This window comes from Lissotriton vulgaris, chromosome 9 (genome assembly GCF_964263255.1).
Source record: "Lissotriton vulgaris chromosome 9, aLisVul1.2, whole genome shotgun sequence".
NCBI lineage: Eukaryota > Metazoa > Chordata > Amphibia > Caudata > Salamandridae > Lissotriton > Lissotriton vulgaris.
Genome location: NC_141697.1, coordinates 895584888 through 895603830, shown reverse-complemented (window position 1 = coordinate 895603830; position 18943 = coordinate 895584888). Strand labels below are relative to the sequence as shown.

The 18943-nt window shown below is 46.5% G+C and overlaps 1 protein-coding gene across 2 annotated transcripts in view; it reads right to left on the bottom strand.

The window, feature by feature from the left end:
* The window catches only part of LOC147692459 (mitogen-activated protein kinase kinase kinase kinase 5-like), a 742536-nt gene that overhangs the window by 111345 nt on the left and 612248 nt on the right, over positions 1-18943 (bottom strand). For both annotated transcript variants that reach the window (XM_086938659.1, XM_086938658.1), the window contains exons 25-26: positions 16685-16743; positions 5252-5355 (exon numbers count right to left, since the gene is read on the bottom strand). In XM_086938659.1, the coding sequence (XP_086794785.1) occupies positions 5252-5355; positions 16685-16743 (163 nt within the window). The remainder of the gene's footprint in view (positions 1-5251; positions 5356-16684; positions 16744-18943) is intronic.

The window sequence follows — 18943 nt, the reverse complement described above, 5'->3', positions numbered from 1 at the left end:
AATAGAAGCTTTATTTGAAGCATGCATTATTCTATAATGTTTTGAAACAACACTTTCCAACAGACATCCTGCCTTGGCCTAGCCAAGTTTAACAAATCGTCTATACCTACACTTATGTCTGATAACAAAAACACTTCAGAAGGGGGAGTTGACGTAAAAACAATTTTTCTTAAAAACAGAACTGATACTGATTGGAAAAAAGGGTTAATCTGGCCCACAGACATGAATAACTGTCGAGATAGATTCCTGAACAATACATAAGGGTTTACAGTAACTAGGCCAGATCCAAGATCTGTCCAGAGACAACATCCAGGGATAGTAACAACATACAGTGTAGGAAAACTATGCCTTGAGTGGCTACAAAAATCTACACTCACAGAGGTTAAACAACACTTATCTTTACTTAAAGATGGCGTTGATTTAAGGGACTTCTTATCAGGTCCGGCAAAACAACGTCATAAACGTTTCCTATACGCAGGTATATCTGACATTTATAATGAAGCTTGGAAAGAGACACAGGCAGAGACTGCAGAAAGAATACGAATACGAGAATACGAGAAATTGATTGTATTCATTTAGAGAAAGCACTCTCTGTAGTTGATAATGGGTTAACGACCCTGTCATCCAGAATTTATTCTTTGGACAGCATATTATCCTCTGCATCTGACATAATGGAACAGGACTTGCTCATGCTTCAGCATGGACACAATTACGTTCTATAATGCTATTAGGTTAGACGCTGTAAAATCTTCGTTCTGGATATGTGCCATGGCGTCTAATCAACACCACGTCATTGTTTTCTGTATTTAACCTTACAGATAAACACATCACTTTGGCACAGAAAGGAGCAGACTATGCGGTGCTGAGCATTGAAAAATTGGAAAGATTACCATTAACTGTTTCAGAAAAGCCTGCAACAGAATGGATAATACACAGGATAATGATAATTGCCATGTATGAAAGGTTGGGTAAGGAGTACATATAGTCAACCTGGGAATTACCGTACACACACAGATGTTGGAATGGGGGAAAACAGGCGTTTCTTAGTGGTACACAATGCAAAAGTGCACTAAGTGGTACACTCTTATGCCAGGGTATTAATTTACATGAGGCCTGTGAAGGTTCTTGGAACAACTTATCCTGCCACCTGCAAGGTTCTCCAGCAGCACTGATAGATCCAATTTTTAGGCAGCTTTCTAACAGGAGCTATATAATGTTGAATGATCACAGCTGTTGGGGAATGATGCCAGGAATAGCCTATCTCGTAACTGTGTCAGCCAGGGTCACTTGTTGTATGCAAGTATTGTTTCCTAAAGTTAAGACAGACGGGGAGTCGCTGCTATGGCCTTCACTGAACATCTCTTCTATTCGAATTGATACTTTAAGAAGAATGAAAGACATTCTTTTACAAAAACCTGTGCCACTGACCTCGTCTAAAGAGACGTATGAACTGCAAGTTGCAAGGTCCTCTGCAGAGATACATGCCGTATTATCAACAAACTGCCCCATACATTTTGTAGAAAAGTTAGGTCGTGTCTTAAACATGTCTGATACCAGTGGTATTGTACATGTATTTAAGACAGTTGTTTCGGAACTGTTAGCACCTTTTGAAGCAGTCCTCGCATTTTTCCAAACTATTCTTGTTCCTTCTGCTCCGATATGGCAAGTCCGGTCAGCAGCGACACCCAGATTACCATCGAGAACTCTCTCCTGCAATGAAGTGTTGTGAGCGCATGATACAGACCCTGGGCCTGGCTCATCTAAGAGACCTGAATACCACGTGGTTCCTATCATTCCGACCAATCTGGCAATATTGCATCTTACCTGTTCTATGATGCCTGCTATGTGGAGAAGAATGCGTGTTGGATATCTGTCTTCAGCACTGCCAACGGATGTTGATACCCTGCTTGGTTCGGTAACAGACCTTGCATCGTTTTGTCCCCAGCGGTTAGCAATCCTGATGAGGGCATTCATTGAGATCTCACAAACGCAATCTGCTGACGGTGAGATACGTGGATCGACAGGCACACAGGTACCTCCTTCATCTCCATCTTCGACAAACATTGCTAATATGGCTATCGCTGACAGCGATGCTTCACATTTTTGTGCTATCGGTTCACTTAATGAAGTGGTCCAACTTTCACCTACTGTGGTAGACGATTTCTTTGCCAGCTTAGAAGATTTAATGTTTTCTCCTAACAACGAAAATGATTTTTGAAGTTAGCACGCAGCGTTTTACGGGACTCTGTATTCGACCTTCATTTTTCATAATAAAGCTTCCTACTTTAGAACTCTATTTTTCTCCGATTTGACTTTTTTTGGCACAAAGTAATCTGCTTAAAGTAGAACTATTCTTAGAGAACAAGAATTCTTTGAAACACTTCCAAGAGACAATATTTGACCTTGCCCACAACTCAAACAGTATATATTTTCTGTCATGGAATGGTCTCAACCTTTCTTCTGTATTTAAGAGCCATTTCATAAATGTTATTTCATGAGTGATTCTGATAAGCATTTTTTGTAGTCCTAGAAATCATGGCGTTTCAAAGAACTACGAGCACAGAAAGGCGTTTGGAAACCAACATCGTAATCCAGAGGATGGAAAATGACAGAGATACCCTAAGAGCCAGTCGGAACTGATTCAGAATGGCCACACGGTTTACGTTTCGACCTCGAACATCATACTAGGTCAGTCAGAATGTAAAGTGACTGAGTTGGTTGGAAGGGCTCCGACTAGTCGAGGAAATTCTGACTGTCAGGAGGAGGCTTTCCACCCAATATCGTAATCGACCCCTAAGTTTCTTCATCTCTTGTTTTACAGAAATTTGTTTTTTTACGTGGCTTTAGGTCCGTTGCTGCTTCTATCCTCTGACCCACATGGGCCAGGAGGGAGCAGTATGGGTCATCTCCTAGTCGGGCAAAAATTATAGTCTGGAGTAGCAAGCTACTTGTAAAACACTGTTAATTCCTGTATTGCGCAAGTGCACATTAATTTGCAATCATCTCGTTATTAATGTGGAATACGGCATAACAGTATAATATTTGAATACACGATTTTGCGTGAGCGGGTGGGTGAAGTGTATTGCTGAAAACATACCCGTTAGTTATCATAAGTAAAAATACATGGATAAAGATGTAAAAGCGTCGCTGTCTGAGCTGAGACAAAGTTACAACTCAGCTTTGCAGTCCTGCTTTTGTTTCAGTGTCATTAAATTCTCATCAGTGGAATAGAACATAGCTGACAACATATACAAGTCTTTCTTTTATGTTTGATTAAAATCTAGTTCATCTGGAGTTTGGGGTCGGCCATGCCCCAGATGGTGTTGACATGGAGATGGGATGGCAGTGGAAAGTGCAGTTTAAGCCCTGCACTCGCTTCGATTAGACCATGAGTTGGCTTTTCCACAATGAGAAGGTGGGGCGGCCCGCTGCTCCTGCTTACCAGCTTACAGTAGCAGCACCAGATAGAGTCTAGATCGCTTCTGATGTCCACTGTTGAAGCCGTGACCCGCAAATTCTGTAGCCTTCGGGTGGGGCGTGTGCATTGTTCTTAATTCCTTCCTTTACCAACCACACTGCTGCTTTTGCAGCAAATACTTTTTATGGGGCAATATTTGCCCAGGAAAATTCTAGCATGTTCCTTCCGACGGTTCTGTCCTGGTGCTCACACAAATTCCTACACACACACACATGCACACACACACACACATGCATGCACACACATGCACGCACACACCCACACACACATATGTATGTATGAATGTAATACATGTATGATCGAAACTTACTTGGTCCAGTAATTTCTTCTCTTTTGAATGAGTGATGATGATTTTTCTTCCAATAGTGTATTCGTAGTACTGTTGTGGACTAATTAAGTTAATATATCAAATATTTCCAATTGGTGTTTAGAACTTCTAATTGCCTTATGAGGTTTCTTCATTTAAATGAGACCCACGTGATGTTTTGTATTACTTGATTTACTGTGTTGGCATATAGGACATCATTCTTTTCAAAAGCGGCACCCATGTCAAAATTCTGGTATCTCACTGACCCCCACCTCCTCATAGCACACTCTAGGTAATACTGGGCATATGGGACACCTGTGACAAAATGCTGACACTGGCATACTGGAATAATTCTTGGCATAACAAGCACTCATGCCAAAGTTCTGGCAGTAGCATGTTGGAGGTAGATCTTGGCATTAGGGACGCCCATGGAAAAATGCCGTTGCCTCACTGACTCCACCTTATTCTGGCACACTACAGGTAGTGCTTGGCATATGGGCACCCTGGCAAAATGCTGGGCACTGGCATGCTCGAGGTATTTCTTGCAATTATGAAGGACAATAATAATTTATGAGGGTGGGCAGACATACATGACACAATACTGGGCCTATCATACAAGACATAGATTTTGACAAATGGGTCACTCATAGTTCTTGAAATAAGTGGACAGAAATGACATGTGGGGGCAAAAATGAACACTGGCCTTGACCCAATAGAGGTAACTTTTTACATTTGGAGGGCATTCTTTGCACGTTTTGAAAACAATGAGATCAACTCATGGGAGGCACCAGGTTTCATTGGCTTAATACACCAATGGATTTAGAACAAATTTGAGTGAAAGCTGCACTGTCAAATGCACTACTTGTCACATTTTTTCCAAGGTTTTCAATGGGGAGAACCACCCCAGAACCCCTCCTAGAATAAGTTGGGCTGGAATTTCAGGAGAAGTGTTATGTCGCACCAAGATCACCTGCCGCAACTGCAAACCCCCAAGTAAAAAAAATGAGTAAACCAGATCCAAGTCTTCTTCTCAAGTGCTGCTCGGTAATGAAAAATACAAATACTTGACCTACATACTACTTGCAACTAGAAACCTTTCTATAAAAAAATATCAAATTGACGCTGCTCAAAAGATTAAGATGACAACTACAACAATGCCAAATTCCACTCAACTGAATCGCTCTAATCAAAACAGTGTTACACGTGTTTGAGAATATCACTGACTATATTACTACAGATTCTAAAGGAAGCATTTTACTGGTAGTATAAGAAAACAATTTGATGAGGGGAAGCTCAGAATGCGATTATCAGCAAGTAAGTAAAATTAGAATAATGACATGAGCTCCATATCATCTGCTATCCCAAACCTGAATGGCGTCAGTTAGGGAGAGAGAGATGAAGGTAGACATAAAAGCTGGACTACACAACTCACCTTGGCTTCCATGACTACAGCAGGGCTTGCTTACCTTCACAAACATGAACTTCTGCATGGGCTCGTACCACTGGAGAAGGATGATGCTGGACTCCAAGGCCCCGCAAAGGTAGTGACAGCCTGTCTGGAGGTTTTGTGCTGTAGGAAGAACAAGAGAACCTTTGCAACTTAAATTTCAGCAACGAGAATAGTCCAGAAAAGTCTGGTGAACTCACCATTGTCAATCTATTTCCCCCCAGCCATCTAGTGTATATTCCGGAGCCTAAACAGACCATGAATTGGTCAATCTACTTGTTAAGTGTTCCAATTGGCCCCAGGTGAGACCTCATGAAACCTTACCTCAGGGTGAATGAACCAAAACAGTGAAATGACAAATAATGTCCTTCTGTGCTATGGATGTGCCTTCCAAATATAAAGCACTTCAATTTAGATGCTAAGAACATGGAGATCACATCCATGCTCCGATCATGAGGAGAAAGACTGGTCTGGGCATCAAGGCTTTGTTTAAATTTTAAGCGAGAAATTTATAGTGAGAAACCCCTAGAAAGAAAATCTATAAATGGGAAACCTAAAAATCGAGAAAACATTCAGGGAGCATTTATGCACCCGTTTTAACATCCCTAATATTTTTCTTTCTCCTTTAAAACATAAAACCTAACTGCTAATCCTTGCTGTAACTACAAGAATTTCCACCTACTCCTAAAAGTAAGAGCCCCTTAATCTTAATCCTACACCAACACTTACACTTAGTCCTAACACTTGTTCTAGGCTTCAAACTAACATCTAAGGTCTCGCTTAAGGGTTTCCCTCATACCATCCCTAATTCACAGTCTACCGCTAACCACTTACATAATCACGACCATTACATTTACACACACCCTTACCTTCATACTATATTTCTTCACTACTCCTAAACCTAAGTATAACCCTAATATTATCCCTGACCCTCTTCCACTAAAGGGAACACTAACCATAACTCAAGCCTGTGGTCTCACCTATTCCCAAATTCTTAGCCTACCCCAAGGCTTCTAGCCCTAATTCTAGCCTGCAAACTAACCTACACCTTAACCTTAGCTTAGAGACATTCCCTTTTCCTGTACCTAACGTCTCCCTTTCATCGACCTTAGTCGAATACTTTCCATTTTCAAACTTTTTTCAAAGTTTTTCCTTTATGTTTTTCTTGATTTTCATGTCTTTTGCTTTTTTTGTTTTTCACCTTTTTCTCAATTTTGACCTTAAAGGGGAGTGATTACGTTGACTCTATAGCTCGGATTATGGGACCCCCTCTTGAGTTTGGAGAGGCCTTATTTGAAAAAGGAGGCTAAGCCTTTCCCACAGTGCTGATTCAAAAAAAATCCTGCTAAGTGATTGTTGCAGGACTCAAAGCAAGAATCCCCGCCACTAAATACCTGGAAAATCAAGAGGGGAGTGCCCTCTAAAAGACACTGACTCCTCACAGCCCACACTTACCTTTTAGCTGACCTGAGTTGCTTTTCTACAACCTGCTTCACAAGGAGCCTAGACTGCCCCATGGATCCAACAGATTTTTTTTTCAAATGAGAAAAAAGAAACTGAGTGGGGAAGAAATATCTTGTGACAAAGGGGGAATTGCTCCCCTAGTCATGGACCATCAGTGACATTTCAGCTATCTTGAGTCTATGGCCGCGAAAAATAGTCTATAAACTTCTGACATCATAGGTGGCCATTTAAAATTAAAAAATAAAATTATGTTCTCCTAGCTATTCTTAAAAAAGGTGGATCATATGTATTACAACTTGTTTCTAGTGAGCCAGGTCTGCGGTCCCTCTCGCAAGACAACAGCCCGGGCCCACCTGTCAAGAAAATCTGCACTTCCTGTGATGTTCTCAGACATCCGAAGGACTATTTAACATTCTACAAATCATTCTGAGATAATGGTTTGATGCCAGTTGTCTTCATCTTGTCCAAGAGGAAACATTGCTATTTCCTTGACAACAAGTGGAAAAAAGCACCACATTGGGAGAAGTAGGAGTTCTGAGAGGGTGAAACAGAATCTCAATGCACATTTTCTAAGGGAATGACACAGTCAGGAGAGCTAAATCTGTGAAGGCCATCAAGAGCAACTGCACTGGAGGAGTAGGCAGATATGTAGTGGTTTGGTGAGGCAAAAGAATGGCATGAAGGAAGACGGGCTCAGATGTCTGGGATTTCTACATCGATCAATGTAACACACCATGATCAGTACACAATATGGGTCAAGTAGTTGGTCACTTACTGAACCATAATTGTTCTATTTTCAATGGTTTTTAGGTTTTGTTTTGTAACCATAACAGCGCTCTAACTGTATTTTGTATAGAGAATTTCAGACGTTTTTAAAGCAAACATTGTGGTGTCGTAAGTAACCTAAGCATAACTTCACTTTAATTTTTGATTTTTCTAGTGACTATATATATTTATTCCTTGGCAATAAAAAGAAATATGGACCAATAGACCAATAGTGCAACAGTACTAATAACCAGACATTCACACATTTATCACTGCAGTGCAATAGTCACATGTGAGTATACCACCATAGAAACCTGACATGCGAACCAGATGCATTCTACACGGTGTGAATTTTGTCCTGTATTTGTGACTCTTACTTTTGGGAAGCCTATTTAGATTTTGCAAATCCGGTTAAGAATATTTTTTAAAACCCTCCCAAGGGCCTAGCCCTTAGGGCCAACCTTTAGGCATTAGCCACACACCACTTACTGCACCCACTAATTCGGGTGCTGCTCCTCCACAGCTCGCACCGGGAGAGCGCCGTGACCAGGGTGACTGCTGCGGCCTGTGGCATAGAGTGAAGCCTCGGCCTCGATTTGTGGACTGCCCGACCCACCCTAGGTCACTGACGGGATCCGGAAGGGGCCTCAGCCCGGTGATACGGCGGACGCTTTACCGCGGCACTGGGACACACTGCGGGGGCCCCCCGCGCCATCGGTGGCCTCTTTGCCTCCTGCATCGGCCTTCTGGTCACCCGCTGGTCTCCCCCGCTACGGGACCCGCTGGCCTGCCGGGACTCTAGACCTACCACAGCACATCGCCACGCAGCTGCAGCGCCTGAGCCCCGGACCCCCCGCTGGTGTAGAGAACGGGTCCAGTGAGATGCGGGGCCCGCCATCGGCACTGCACACGCGAAGACAGGTCACGGCACAGCGCCCCGGGAGGCGAGGGGCGGCCCGGCATCAAAAAAGGTACTACAGGCGCCATTTTGCTTGCACCCCGGAGCGGGGTCCAGGACCTTGGGGAATCGATCTCGGCAGACGGCACACCCCAGTCATCGGCGCAGGCGGACATTAAACAGTGGGAGTACGCGAGGCTGTCCACTCCCAAGGACAGTGTCCGCTCGCATTGCAGTTATACCTGCGACCTCACGGATTGGAGCTGGAGACATCGGGCACACGTGGGGGGAAGAAGACTCGCGCTGTGGAGCCCTGACGCCACACTGCAAACCTAGCACCTACCGCGATCCTGGCCATTGAAGCTGTCCCTCCTCGTCGCCCTCTCTGGCCTGTGGACTCCCCCCTACACCTTGCACAGCCAAGTACTTGACGGCTATCAAGACCACCAACGGAACCCCACCCCGCCTTGTAACAACACCGAGACCCGCCGACCGCCGTCACCCCTGCACAAGCTGGCCTAGAACACTCCTGGCTGACCCGAGGGCTGCGCCGCAATCACCTGCATCCAGCGGAACCTGGGTACACCGCTTTCCAAGCCCGGCGCCCTTGCATGGACACTTGCGTTGGGGAGACCGGCGACCGCGGCTACTCCAGCGTCGCCCTGCTTACCAGGTCAATGGGTAAACACAGGGGCAGGAACCGGGACTTAGGCGCTCCGGCAGACATGCAGTCCACGGGCTCCGAAGACCCACTGTCCTCCTCGAACCCGGACATCATCCCGCCGACCGGAAAAGGATCTCAGGACGCCAAGTTGGACCTAATCCTCAACGAAATACGTGCCACACGCAAAGCGCTAGAATCACGCATAGACAGCATGGCGACCGGCCTATCCCTACTGCGGGCTGACCACAACAAGCTGGCGGAGCGAGTCTCGGAGCAGAAGATAGCACTAAATGACCTCATACCCCAACAGACGGAGCATTCCACGAAACTGGAGGCCGTGGAGAAGCAGCTTAAACAGCTATGGGGCAGGGTGGACGATGCAGAGGGACGTGCCCGCCGCAACAACGTCCGCATCCTGGGTATTCCGGAGCGAAGCGAGGGGAGGGACCCCACCCGATTCGTCGAAGACTGGCTGCGGACACTGGTGGGCCAGGACGACCTTACGGCCCTGTACAGCGTGGAGCGGGCGCACAGGATGCCATTGCGCCCCCCGCAACCGGGAGCGCCCCCTCGACCATTGATTGCACGCCTACTCCATTACAAAGATCGGGACACTGTCTTAAGAGCGGCAAGGGAGAAGGCACCTATACGCTTCGAAGACAAAAACATATCGGTGTACCCCGACTTCACGCCCATGGTGCAGAGAGCCCGGTCCACTTTCCTGGGGGTGAAGCGCAAACTCAGAGACAGAGACATGAAATATGCGCTGTTATTCCCGGCAAGACTCAAGATACTACACGGCAATAAATCCCACTTCTTCGACTCGCCGGAAGAGGCGGAAGAATGGATGGAAGTCACACTCACCCCTCCGGCCTCACAGGACCCATTCGCAGACGACCACAGTGGGGGTCACAGGCCTTCGCAGGGACAACGAGGCAATCCTTCCACTTCCGGACAGCACCCCACACGAGGCGCACAGATGAACACTCAACCGCCCGGGGACCAGACAGCGGGTCCCACTTCAACTTCAACATCACGGATGCGATTAACAGAGGAGGCGCTGGCCGCCCACGATGAGGGAGCAACCAGGGACGGGGGCACCGTCACCACCGACACCCACACTGAGGTTTCCGGGTCGGTGGACAGTCTACAGCTGTTCCCCAAGATCACGGCCCAGATGGCAGAGGAGTTCTGACTGTCGGCACGATTGATCCTCTCCAAGTGGTAACGTATAACCGGCCCCTCTTCCTCATACATGGTGGGTTGCAGAAGGGCTCACCCTATCCAGGGCTACCATGACAAAGCAGACCCTCAAGAGATAGTCATCGGAGGTCTGCTTCCCCCTTTTTGAACATGGAACACACTGACTTGTGCCCACGTTGGGCACCCTTGTTTGGCTCCCGAGCCCGTTGGCCTGGGAACCGTTTAGTTCGGGGGTTATCTGTTCACAAGGCACTCTCACCTGGCACCACGACGAACCTATCATGGTCGCTCACAAGCTCCGCTCTACCGACTCACACAGATGGCTATGGGACCTCTTAATGTATATCATTTGTGCACCTGGAATGTACGGGGACTGGGCTCGATACACAAACGCCACAGAATCCTGGCCCAACTTAACCGTAGAGGGACGCAGATAGCTTGTCTGCAAGAGACACATTTGAACAGTGCTGAGACTGTGAAGATACGCAAGAAATGGAGAGGACAGCTCTTTGCTACCTCCTATTCTGCGTTCTCTAGGGGGGCGGCAGTCTGGCTTCGCAACTCTGTCCCCTTCAAGGCATTAGAACAGAAGATTGATAAGGAGGGGCGTTATGTATTTGTGCGGGGTTTACTGGATGGGGATGCCATTGTGTTAGGATGTGTGTACTCCCCAAACACAGGCCAATCAGAATTCTTGCTTACACTGAATGGGATGCTGGCTGACTGGGCTGACCACCATTGGATCATTGGGGGGGATTTCAATGCTGTACTCGATCTTACACTGGATAGGTCACACCCCCCCCTGTTGGCCACTGAGAGCAGAAAACAGGCGGAAGCTCTAGCACGTTGGGCGGAGGGCTGGGACTTGGCAGACGCATGGCGCAGCACACACGCACAAGAGAGGGAATATACCTTTTTCTCCCTGCCCCACCGGCTCCACACGAGAATTGACCATGTCTTCTGCTCCCGCTCCCTGACGACCTCAATTGTACAGGCCCAACACATGGGGAAAACCCTGTCCGACCACAACCCCGTTGAACTCACCTGGCACTGGGGCAGGTTGACGCCCCCCATCCCGGCTTGGCGACTACCCCCTAACCTGCTTGAAGACACAGTTTTTAGATCGTCCCTTTCCGACACTATAGACACATACTTCACCACGAATGCGAACACTGCCAGCACCCGTCAGATCGAATGGGACGCATTTAAGGTCTGTCTCAGGGGGGAGGCGATGGCCGCTCGAGTAGGCAGAAAGAAAGAGGTCATCAATCAATTGAAGGAAGTAGAGGGTTCCCTAGCGTCCCTGGAGTGCGAGGCAGCGGGCACCAATGCACATTTCACCCCACTACAGGAGGCCCACATCAGACACGCAGAGCTTCTAGAAGACCTGAGGCTTCTGGATTACAGAGAACACACAAATAGGCAGCATACGCAGGCAGACCGAGCTGGTACCCTTCTGACCCGGATACTACGTGATTCCCCACCATGCCACCCAATCTTAGAAATTATGGACCAAGCAGGCAATCCAGCTACCACGCAAACAGGGATCAATACGGCATTCAGGGACTATTACACCACATTATATAGCCCCCCCCGCCCCAGTCGGAGTTCGCCTATGAGGCCTTTATGGGGGACCTGGACCTGCCCCAGCTTACCGACATGCAAAGCAAAGACCTACAGCGAAACATCTCACTGGCGGAAATCAGACAAGCGATACGAGCCCTCCCTAGGAACAAGGTCCCTGGGACCGACGGCCTCCCGGCCGAATTTTACACAACGTTCATAGATCTATTGGCCCCACGTTTACATACTCTCTATCTGGAAGCCTTACGATCTGCCTCCCTGCCGCAATCGTCCATGCAGGCATTGATCACATCTCTCTTAAAACCAGGTAAAGAAGGGCTCCAGCTGGCCGACTACAGACCCCTGTCCCTCCTAAACACTGACTCGAAGATCTTGAGTAAAGTGCTGGCGACGAGACTAATTCAATATATACCCCAGTTGGTCCATCCGGACCAATGTGGTTTTGTGCCGGGCCGGAGCACGGCCATGAATCTCAGACGCTTGGCCCAACTGATGTTAGGGAGCATGGAGGGTGCGGGTCTGGAGGGCTGCATCTCACTGGACCTGAGGCAGGCGTTCGACTCCCTTAGAAGGGACTACATGTTTGCCACACTCTTGAGATTCGGGATACCGCCCGAATTCGTTTCCTGGGTCAGGCTTCTGTACACTCTCCCTACAGCGAGAGTGCGCACTTCTAGACATATTTCGGGTCCTATAGCTATAGCAAGAGGTACCTGGCAGGGCTGCCCGCTCTCCCCTCTCCTGTTTATCCTTGCCCTCGAACCTTTGCTTTGCAGTCTCAGGGCGAAAGCCCCCCGCTATGGTATCCGGAGACATGGGACGGCACACATTGTGTCCGCCTATGCCGACGACATCATACTGTACCTTCGAGACATACGGGGAGACATGGGCCCTATACCCCAATTGTTTGAGGACTTCAGGGAGATCTCAGGCCTTACTATAAGTGAACCCAAGTCATATGGGTTCACTTTCAGAAGTACAGACTCTTCCACTCCCCTACCCTTCGCTCCACACGAATTCCAGATAGCGGGTACTACCTTCCGATATCTAGGGATGCACATCTACAGGGAAGCTGACATGATGATTGACGGCAACCTCGGCAGGACCATGAGAGCACTGAAATCGCAAGTTCAATTCTGGCTGACACTGCCCCTCTCTGTTGCTGGCAGAGTGGCCATCACCAAGATGGTAATGCTCCCTCGCCTAGTTTACCACTTCACCAACCTGCCATTCCTGATCCCAGCGGCGACGTTTCAGCATCTCGACACACTGCTCAAGGAACTTGTGTGGGGACACGGGCGCAGACGTATAGGCCTTGCTAAACTGCAGCTCCCCTCAGCTTCCGGTGGTATGGGCCTCCCAGACTTTAGGGCGTACAACTATGCGTGCCAACTACAATGGCTGGCCTACTGGGTGGCGGGCCGCAACCTTCACGAGCTCAACATGACAGAGAGGGAACATGAAAGAGGGGACATACACAAGTTGCTCCTACCCCATTCGGACATGCCGAGAAATGCCCCACCACTCCTCCGGCTGGCGGTGTCATACTGGCGGAAGGCAGTGAAATACACTTCCCCCACAACATCTTATGCCCCCACGATCCCGCTTCTGGGCATCCCACTGGGCTCGGGTACACTGACAACGAACAGGCTGACGCCGTGGCAGGACGCAGGGGTGACCCATGTGGGAGACCTGTTCGCGGAGGGGCGCCTACTGTCCTTTACAGACTTCAGGGCTGTGCATAGCGTCCCTAGAGGCTCATTCCTATTACACGCAGGCCTTCGGCACTATATAACACACACCTGGGCGCCTGAGGGACGGGAGCCAGCTACCAACCCCCTGATAACTATGCACTACCTCATGGGCACGGGCGGTCACCTAACCAAATGGCTCACTGCTAGCATAAAAGCGGGGAGGGCGGTCCCTCTAACAACACTCAGGTCAACGTGGGAAGGAGACATTGGCAGGCCACTGAGGGACAAAGAATGGGAACGCATCCTCCAGTTCCCCAAGAAGGTAGCCAGAAACCCCAAATACAAGTTTATTCAGCTGATGCTGCTGCATAGGGCCTACCTGACCCCACATCGCCTGCATATGATGTTCCCCGACGCGCGCAGCAACTGCCCCCGGTGCGACGCAGACGACGCATCACTAATACACATGCTCTGGCAATGCCCCAAGTTGGGTCATTACTGGGCCACCATAGCTGACTCGCTTGAAAGTGCCGGTACCCTGTCCCGTTCGCTCACCATAGAGCACACACTACTAGGGTTGGGACCGTCAACACGCACAAGGACCGTGGCGGCACGTTTCACAGACCTGGCCCTACTACTGGCGAAGAGAGCAATCACGATGAGGTGGAAGTCCCCCAGACCCCCTGACCCGGATTTATGGAAAGCAGAGGTGGTTAGATGGGGCAAGGCAGAGGGCGAGGCATTACAACGAGAAGAACACAGAGGTCTCAGGAAAACACTGATCTCCCTAGACTGGTACACGGTGCTGGGGACCTTTGATTTGAGACTGGGGGGGAGGAAGACGGGGGGACACGGATGACTCAATACAGGCGGGATGATGGGGTCCGGCCCCTTAGGACATTCATGATGTATGGTGCGCTGTGCTGGGGTGCGGGGAACCCCGTACCATTGATAATTCTATGGCAGCCGGCCTCTGTATGTGGGGAGAAAGGAGGAAAAGTCAGAAACACTATACTACACGGAGCATCAGGTGACCAGTATGTAAATGTCACATTTATTCGCATATGAGGGGAGTGCCGGGAGGGATTTTATCGGGTGGGGGAGGGAGTGGGTATGTTAGGGGATTGTTCAGTTGCTATGATTCCAGACGAAAATGGAAAAGCAAGGATACTACACGCTTGTGAATACTGAGCAGACACATGAATGTGACGTACTGATTATTACTATTCCCGAATATGTATGTAACTGCTCCAATTACTATGCTAATAAACAGATTTTCAAAAAAAAAAAAAAAAAGCGCACTTAGCGCTAGGATAATTATCGCCGGGTAGCATGGATTTTTATCACTGAGATAGCGTGCTATTAGCAATGCTTATCTCAGAAGTGATAAAAATCCTCGCGCTAACTGCCAAATGAGAGATTATCGCTGGAAAACCAACGATAATCTCTCGTAGTTTGGCGTTAGCTTGATGATAGAGGCTCACAAACTTAGCCATGATATCCACCTTCCATAGGATATCATGGCTAAGTCAGGAAAATACCAGGTGTAAAAAAAGCAGCGCTAATCGCGGTTAGTGCTGCTTTTTTTTTATCTCTAACAGGGTTAGCGATATCCTTAATAATAGGAGAAATGTCGCTTAACAACATTTCTCCTATTATTTTTCTCTGGAACGCCCCCTTTGCATCTCATTAGAGATGCAAGGGGAAGCGTAGAGAAAAAGGGTGCTAACATGCAAATTTGCGTGTTAGCACCCTGTTGCTGATAGGGAGATAATTTTTTCTCCACTTTCTTGGCTTTTAAAGCCAAAAAGCAGAGATAAATCCCTTGATAATATGCCCCCCAGTTTCCAGTTTTAACTGATTTCTACAAATACAGACAGAAAACAATGCATTTATTTTTGAAAGTGGATAATTGCAGAAATGTTGACTTCTTTTAAGTGACTCTCCATGCTGTATTTCATGAATTCCAAGCCAAGAGCTGAGCAGATAGACGGAATAAAGAGATACAAAACAGGATGAACTTTCCTTAAATAACAGTATATGTCAACATACATTTGTAGTATAAGGCTAATATTTACCTGTGGTTTCATCTTATGTTATATTTGGCTGCATAATTTGCTAAAATATGTCAGGCATGAAAGTATGCATACAGATTTATCAGTTAAATAAATATGTAAATATACAATTTGATAACATCATTTATTCACAAAAAAACTAAATAAATATGTATAAATACTACTGAGACAGGTATAAATACAGACTTAAATGTTTTTTAAAAAATACCATAAAACAGGGAGCTCTGATCATTGACCTTATTGGAATACCTATTTTCTGTTCTGACTCCATGCGTTCCTTGATGCTGTGGTAGGGAAATATAGCGGACTAAATCAAATTTAGCCACCCTTATAATTTTTTTAGAGGAATTGCTCGAAAGTACCTAAAATCACTACCGAGACCGGTCCTCATAGCGCATCGATCCTCACATAAAAGGCACTTGTCTGCTTCTGTCAGGGTTTACAAAACTCTGAGGACCGATCCTGTCCTTACAGTGTGGGTTAAACATGCTGGCACACACACAACACACCCACACTATTTGGTGTATCTCGTTATAATGTTTATTTGTTGGTCTTATTGCACCTTGAAGCTGTCAGTTGATGGTTTTCTGGTTCCCAACTGCCCCCCCTCTCAGTACAAGTTTACATATAAAACACAACTGTGTTGATATTTATTCAAACTACACAACGGTTTTGCATCTCATGGTGATTTTATGAAAAAATGTTGAGGCCTCCCTGCATCATCACAGGGGTGGGTGTAATAAGGCAGGGAAGAGACATAAAGAAGGAAATGGACAAGTGGAGCAAAGGAAAGAGAATAACTGCAAGAAAGATATATTATGAGTTGGGGAGTGGAAAAAATGAAGGAGAGGTGAGATCCTGGCAGGAGTGAAAAGAGGGTTTCTAGAAACATGAAGGAGAAAAGATGATGTGAACAAATAAATGAGTAGTAATGAAAAGACAAACAAAATAAATTTCATTTTGGTGCAGAGGGAAAAAAGTAGAGAAGAAGCAGAATGTGGAATTTAGAGAGGAGAACTTGTGGCAAAAACAAGACAGAGAACAAGAAGACACAGCATTAGAGGAGAAATCATGATTTTTAAAAAGTAGCCAAAGTTGACCTTACCTACGCTGCACCTCCTACAGCCCTTAGTGTCGGGGATCTTACTGGATATTTGATTTCTCCTGTAGAGACACAAATCTTTACATTCAGTCAAATCTACTGAATTCATGACAGTGTTTCACCAATGGCATTTGTCCCTACAGTCTCACAAGGTCCCGGAAAACTTCAACAAGAGATAAAGGGTCTATGGTAAAGAGCATCAGTGACGGTCAATATCCTGTCTGGGCTACTGTGTACATTTTTTGGAGTCCACTAGTTTAGGAGTAAGACGAAGTCGCAAGAGTCTGGGCGGGGGGAAATATTGGAATAATTATTTGTAAGCCGCACAAGGGCAAATGTAGGGATCCTCTAAAGGAGAGCGGTCCTTCTTTGACCATTGCAGATGAAGTCTGTGCGACATTATTCGGATCACCAAAGATTTTGTAAACACGTCCGATTTACAATATGAATTTATATGGGACTTGTTCCGAAGGTCTGAGCTTTTCCTGAAAATCCAGCATGAATTCTTGTTTTGTAAATGTAGCCCCTGTGCATAGCTTGAAAATCTGATGTCATTCCTGCCCTCAAAGACCAACATTGTACACCTCTGTTCTACCATTGCCGCAGTGGTAATAAGGGGCTACAATAGTCTTTTGGGCAGGCTTGGGCATCATACCGTGGGTGTGGTGTACTCAATTTCCCAGTAATTCCATATTTTTGAGGTAACTCTTCATTAACCAACTTGTGATCCTCAGGTATCACTCCTCCACCACTTCCTGGAATAACCAATATCTGCAGCCTATGGCAAAAATAACTACGGTGTGTTGAGAGATAAAAACTGGATAATTTCCAGCCCATTCATAATGGGCCCCTGTGAAATAGGATGACTACTGACTGTCTTTACATTTAATTCAGTACTGTGCACAATCAAGCTACATAAAAGAGATGAAAGGAAACATATAAACAAACAACATTCTGGTAAGACTATCATTTTTGGCTGCATAATCACACACAGTGGCGGCTCCTCCACTAAGGCAGAGGAGCATCGCCCCCACTGAACAAAAGGAAAATTACAATGATATTAACTATTGTTATTATTATTTTATTTTTCCTATATACTTCAGTGACTCTCGGGCAGGGGCAGGGCTGGGGGAGTAGGGAGAGGAGTGTTTTTCACTCCTGAAGTGTGCACAGCTGCTTGGCCGGCTGGTGGAGAAGTCATGAGCACTTTTCATCTTCCCCACCAGGCTGCATTACACAGCCTGGTGAGGAGCATGCAAACACTCTCAGTACCAATCTGAGTGCTGATCCACGGTGCTCCGACCAATAACAAGGTTGCATTGCAGCGCTGTGATTGGCTATGGAGAGGTTGGCAAGGCGGATGCTTGCTGCTGCTGGCTGGGATTGTAGGAAGATGTTGGAGAACGAAGGAGAGGCACCGGCCATTTCAGGTAAGTGTTTTTGTTGCTTTTTATTTTCCTTTGTTGTACTCCGCTGACCCACCACCCTGGTTCGGTAGTAGCCACTACTGATCACACATCTGATTTCTGCACACGTGATAGACAAAGGGTCGGATTAAAAACAGCATTTTCAGCCTTATACATGTTAGTGACCGAAAATGGCTGCCATTTACCTTGCTGGACATTTATAATAGGATGACCAACAGCTCCATGAAATTGCACAGGTATAAATCCTACACAGGTGGTGGGAAGTTGGTGTTACAAAGGGTGGTTAGCTACGTGAGTTTGTGAATGACCCCAACTGCTTTTGTTGGAGAATAGCAAAGGCTGGAGTGAATCCTTTTCCAGGATAAGTAAGAAAACAGAACACCCAAAAAATCTGGCAGGGTCTAGGAGAAGGGATTTATTTGCATGGACAATAATTTCCCCATAGAGAACCCCACACCCTTAAAACAACCTGTACACCTGTACATTGTGAACAAATACTTTTTCAATAGAAAATGCCTACACCTGAAAGTCACATTAATTTTCTAGAAGTAGGCCTGGAAACATTGTGTGACTGGCATAAATGTGCAGGCATACCCCCAGAAGCTGTTCTAAATTGCAAAACAAGTGTCAACATACATTCATTCAATCAGAGGTGTAAATCCCTGAATGTATTTTTACACTTTTTTTTAGAAGTAGGCCAAATGTTTTCAGTAGTCAATGAGTGTTGAGTTCCAGTTTATTGCTTTGTTAGTGTGTGAGGAAAGTGGTGTAATATATGATGCTATTGGGGGCCCTCGCTGTGTAATACAGGCACAATCCCATCTCTTGGGTTCAG